This window comes from Triticum aestivum, chromosome 7D, assembly GCF_018294505.1.
Source record: "Triticum aestivum cultivar Chinese Spring chromosome 7D, IWGSC CS RefSeq v2.1, whole genome shotgun sequence".
Classification (NCBI taxonomy): Eukaryota; Viridiplantae; Streptophyta; class Magnoliopsida; order Poales; family Poaceae; genus Triticum; species Triticum aestivum.
The window spans coordinates 531514152-531519592 of NC_057814.1; the positions used below are offsets into that span (position 1 = coordinate 531514152).

The 5441-nt window shown below is 39.4% G+C and overlaps 1 protein-coding gene across 1 annotated transcript; it reads right to left on the reverse strand.

Annotated features, from left to right (window-relative positions):
* Positions 1-1732: 1732 nt before the first annotated feature.
* LOC123166989 (uncharacterized) lies at positions 1733-4895 on the reverse strand (the record flags this gene model as incomplete). The annotated part of the gene is given in 5 exon segments (XM_044584831.1): positions 1733-2112; positions 2245-2295; positions 2392-2451; positions 2551-2689; positions 4754-4895. Coding segments are annotated over 4 exon segments (420 nt in total). The 5' UTR covers positions 2680-2689; positions 4754-4895.
* Positions 4896-5441: the final 546 nt, after the last annotated feature.

The following is a 5441-nucleotide window of genomic DNA, read 5'->3' on the forward strand; positions in this document are numbered from 1 at the left end:
CTGATTTCCAATGGATATCAGTCAAATTTTCTGACCACTGTCCTGATGACATCTGTATTTGTACAAAACAACCAACAAAAATAAAACTGCTCTTTCCCACAAAACGGGTCGGGCTGTGAAAGTCAGACCCGGTTGTCAAGTAAACACAAAGAACAATGAACCCACCAGCCGGTCCCTCCCAGCAGCTTCCCTGGACCACACCTACAACAAAAAGAGGAAAAGATTTTTCTTTCGCAGATATAGAATGCACTGGAGTCGAAACTCTTGATTTATGACAAGACAGGACAATTTGGAGCAGCAGCTTGATTAACCACAACCTACAGAACCAAAAAAGATACAAAACAAATACTTAAGAACTAAAATGGCAGGAAGAAGCAATATAACAACAAAAAAGAGGCACACCTCATCACACAATTTAGGAGGAGTGGTGGAACCAGCTAGAACTACTGGATTATGAATACCACCATCAACAACAGGAATAACAGGAGTTACAAGACTGGGTAAATTTGGACCATGAGGATGTACTTCACGCACAGAATTATCATCAAATATTGCACACTTTGTATTGGGGATAGCAGATTGAATAGAAACACTCTTACTGCCTGCAAAATCACATAAAAAACAGCAGTCAAGTAAAATAATGAACAAACCAAAAAGAAGACATCAAACAGAGAAATGAAATGAAAACCTAAAGTAAAAGGATGAAACTAACCAAAAGAGGACTTGCTCCACGAATGATTCTCAATGCCAGAAACTTGCGGGGAAGCATGAATGTTTGCAAGAAAAGAAGAATGCAACACACAATTCAATACATCAGCAATGATAGACTCTGACCATTCAACAAAAATCTTAGGCTTCTCTTGATGTCTAGCCTGAACAAGATCCACGAGTTCCTGAACAAACTATTAAAAAGAAGGAAACAATAAATAGGAGTTAGAATACCACTGAATAACATAAAAAGAGAATGAATATAAAAAATCAGAAGGAATTACTAGGAAAGAACAATCACCTCAGAGCCCAAACGAGCACCAATACTTGACTGAACTCTGGTAGCAAATGGAACATCGGATGCATCAACATCCAAACTCTTACTTGCTGAAGATTTTTGAACAGAACCCTGAAACAAAAAGAGTAGTACATGAGGAATATAACATTGAGCCACTCAGCAAAAGGAAAAAAACAAAGCAAAACTAACTAACCTAGAAATTAAATGAAGTACATGCTCGCTTCAATGGCCTCTTTCCATAAGAGCGGCTATTGTTTTTATCAAGCTCTGCAAACTGTTTGACTTTGTTCCCTCTCCACGCTAGAATCCAAGGTTTCGCATCAGAAATTGAGTGAAGACCAAAATTAAGATGGTCAAGGTAGGAAACCTAGAAACAAAATAAAAAGATTAAAAGAATAGCAAAAGAAAACATATAGAAGCAAGAAAAAAAGTGAGATAGAAATTAAACTTACAGCAAAAGCAGAGTGACAACCACCAAACGTGACTGATCTCTTGGAAGCAACTTTAGTGGAGTCCTTAAACTTTTTGATGCTACTCAAAAGCCACTCATAAACAAACTGGGACAGATCATAGGTACACACAGACCGACAATCCCTGAATATATGGAGGTACTTTGGGCTAGGGCAGAGGCTAGAGTTGGGACAAAGAAAAGAGGCGAAAGCGACAATCATGAAACAAATGAAAACATCCTCATCAGGAAACTCGACTTCAAGAGACTTAAGCTTGTTGGCGAAAAAGGACACTGGAGGAATACTGGTAAGATTGAAATGAGAGAGGATAAAATCACGACCAGACTCAGGATCACAAACTAGGGGCTCACCATCTACAGGGAGGTCAAGGATACCATGTATGTCATACTTGGTGAGGGGGATAAATTTTCTTTTTAACTGGAATTCAGAGGAAGGGACATCAAAACTAGAAGCAAGTCACTTGACAAGCCTAAGAGGGACCTCAGTCCTAACGAAACTAAGAAGACAGCCCATGCCATAATTCTCAATGACATCCTTGTACCGTGGACGCAAACCATCGACAACACCTGAGAAAAACTTCCCAGAATTTCTAGTGAAAGTGGAACAGACAGGCAAATCAGTAGACCGCTTCAGCCTCTACAAAAAGGAAAGGAGAAAAGCATTACAAAATACAGGACTAAGATAGTACATTGGGGAAAAAATAGCAACCAAGAGAGAAGATAACAAAATAAAGTGCAGAGAGAAATCAAATATCAAAAAAGGGCTAACCACGTTTCTTCTTGCAGCAGATGATAACCTCCTCTTCAAACATTTAACTTTCTGAAAAAATTAGGTAGACAACGAACAATGAACAACAAATTAAAAGCCACCATAAAAAACAATTGAAAGCTAAAGAAACAAAAATAAAACACATACATGGTCCATATAGAAGTCAAATAGAGCTTTGTCAAGCCCTCCATCATCACTAGAGATTTCCTGAAAAGAAAAAGATAAAGTGAACATACACATAAAATTTAAAAATGAAAAGAAATAGTTCAAATCAATAAATACTAGGGAAGAAAAATAAATAAATACCAACGACATAGGATTAGAACAATCATCTGCGAAATCATTAGGCACAAACATATCATGCTGAGAATCTGCACTCTCAAGAGAAGGGACTAGTGGTACATCCTTGTGAGATACTTTCCGCAGCCTCCCCATTGAACCAAACCTAAAAATCACAAACCACACAGCTGAAGATTGAAAGCACTGACAAAACTTGAGACTGCACCATACAAACAAATTATAGTGCAAAACTCTAGGGAAAATACAATGAAAGTCATACTGTAATTACACTCCTCGAGCACACAAAATTACACTACAATCCTATAGGTAAATACAATGTAAAAGTCTGATAAATTACTTTGTAAGTCACACTGAAAATTACCTCAAAACACACAAAATACTGTATAATACAGAGTAATCCTCTTGGGAAATACAGTGTACAAGCCTGATGAATTACAGTGTAAGACTACATGGAATTACAGTGGAAAACTATAAGGAAATACATTGAAAGTCATACTGTAATTACAGTCCTCAAGCACACAAATTACACTGTAATCCTATATGTAATTACAATGTAAAAGACTGGTGAATTACATTGTAATCCTCTATGGAAAATATAGTGTAAAAGTCTGATAAATTACAGGGTAAAATCATACTGAAATTACCTAAAAAGCACAGAAAATACAGTGTAATCCTCTTGGGAAATACAGGGCACAAGCCTGATGAATTACAGTGTAATACTATATGGAATTACAGTGAAATTCTACATGGAATTACAGAGCAAAATTCTGGTACAAAACTTACAGTGTAATACTACAAGGAATTACAGTCTAAAAACTCTAGAGAAAATATACAGAACTTACAGTGTAATAATCTAGGAATTACAGTGTAAAACTCTGGTGAATTACATTGTAAGTTCAAATAGGGAATTACATTGTAAGCCCTCAAACACACAACTTACAGTGTAGGGAATTACACTCTAAAACTCTAGTGAACTATGAAAATTACATTGTAATGCACCGCAACAACACAAAAGATATATAGAGGCAAAAATACACTGAAAATCTGCCGTTTATACTCTAATTATGGGGAAATTTACAGTGTAAATTACAGTGAAACTGGGGCAAGATTACACTGTAATTATGGGAAAATTTATACTGTAATTATAAAATTACACTGTAATTAGGTTATATTACACTGCAATTGCAGCAACATATACAGTGAAATTACAAAACTGCGAGTTACACTGTAATCATATGTTAAATACAGTGTAAATACAGTAAAAAGAAGCAAAGGGATACACTGCCATTCTAGGGTAAGTTACACTGCAATTCTGGGGTAGAATACACTGTAAAATACTCCCTCCGTCCCATAATATAAGAGCGTTTTTGACACTAGTGTAGTGTCAAGAACGCTCTTATATTATGGGACGGAGGGAGTACAACAAAAGAAGCATTGGGATAAGATACACTGTAAATCTGGGATAAGATACACTGTAAAATTGTGGACTAACACTGCGTCCTTGAACACACAAAATCAAGGAGATTCAGGTACCATGGAAAACTAAACAAAAACATCTAACAACAAAAATTCATGAGGAATTTTATGAACTACAACAGCAAACATGAGCAGCTAACTGAACACACCGCATCAGAAACAAAAATACAGCTAAATTCATAGGGTTACGGTGTAAAATTCATGGGGTTGACTACTGTAAAACGGGTGGTATTACAGTAGGGATACATGGGGACAACAAAAATAGAATACCACAGCACTGGAATTCAGCTATAGCTATCAGATCAATCAAAAGCAACTGCAGGGGGACGAGCCAGATGACTGACACAACTAACACAAACAACAACAACGAGGAAATCAGAACCTAAAAACTAAACCTAACACCCTAGCACAAGGAATCCGCGGCGAACTGAAGCGAGCACATGGGACCTGCGGCAATCTGGCACGAGCAAAGGGGATTTTCGTGGCGAATTGACACCGACACAGGGGATTTCACCGCCAAACTAACGCCAACAGATGGGAGAACAGCGGCAAACTCCATACATGAGCATTGGCTAACAACAAACTACGCTAACCAACCGCTTATCATCATCAAAAACCAACAGGATCCACAACAACGACAACAAAACGACCGCTAGACCTAGATCTGGAACCCACACAACCAAAATCGAAGCAAATCTCGCGGGGGAAAGGGAGAGAGACAACGCGAACTAACCAGCACTGAAGACTCAAGCACGAGGAGAGAGAGGTCTCGCAAACGCCATGAACAAGACACAAATCGCCTCGCCGCCTCCGCCGCTCACCTCTCTGCCCATTTCGACACAGTACCGCTCAAATGAAAATGGGGAATAATTCAAAAGGGGGGAAAGGAAAAGGAACACGGGCGTCCAGTAACGGGCAGACCCAAATAAAACCCGCCCAACAAAGAAAAACCGAACCCGAGACAAAGGAAACCAGGCAGAAAACACACAGCTCGGCGCGAATCGCAGCGCGCGATCGGACGGCCAAGAAATTGAATGACAGCCAATTGAAAATCACTCGACTGAAAAATAGCAAAACCGAAAAAATATCAACATTTACAATACTAAAGCTATATGATATGTAAAACGTTCATAACATCCCGTGGCACTAGTAGAAAAAGAGGCTTCCATACGCCCCCATTAGTCCCAAAATAATCGAACCGCGACCAAAGGGGTCTTTAGTCGCGGTTCGGGAGGAGACCCGCGACCAACTATCTGGGCCCAGCGCGCTCGGTCGACAGCTGGCGGACGGGAGGGGGCCAACCGGGACTAAAGATCCTCAGGCTGGCCCGAAGGCCTTTAGTCGCGGTTGGCCAGACCAACCGGGACTAAAGGTTAGTCCTTTAGTCCTGGTTGGTGCCACCAACCGGTACTAAAGGGTCC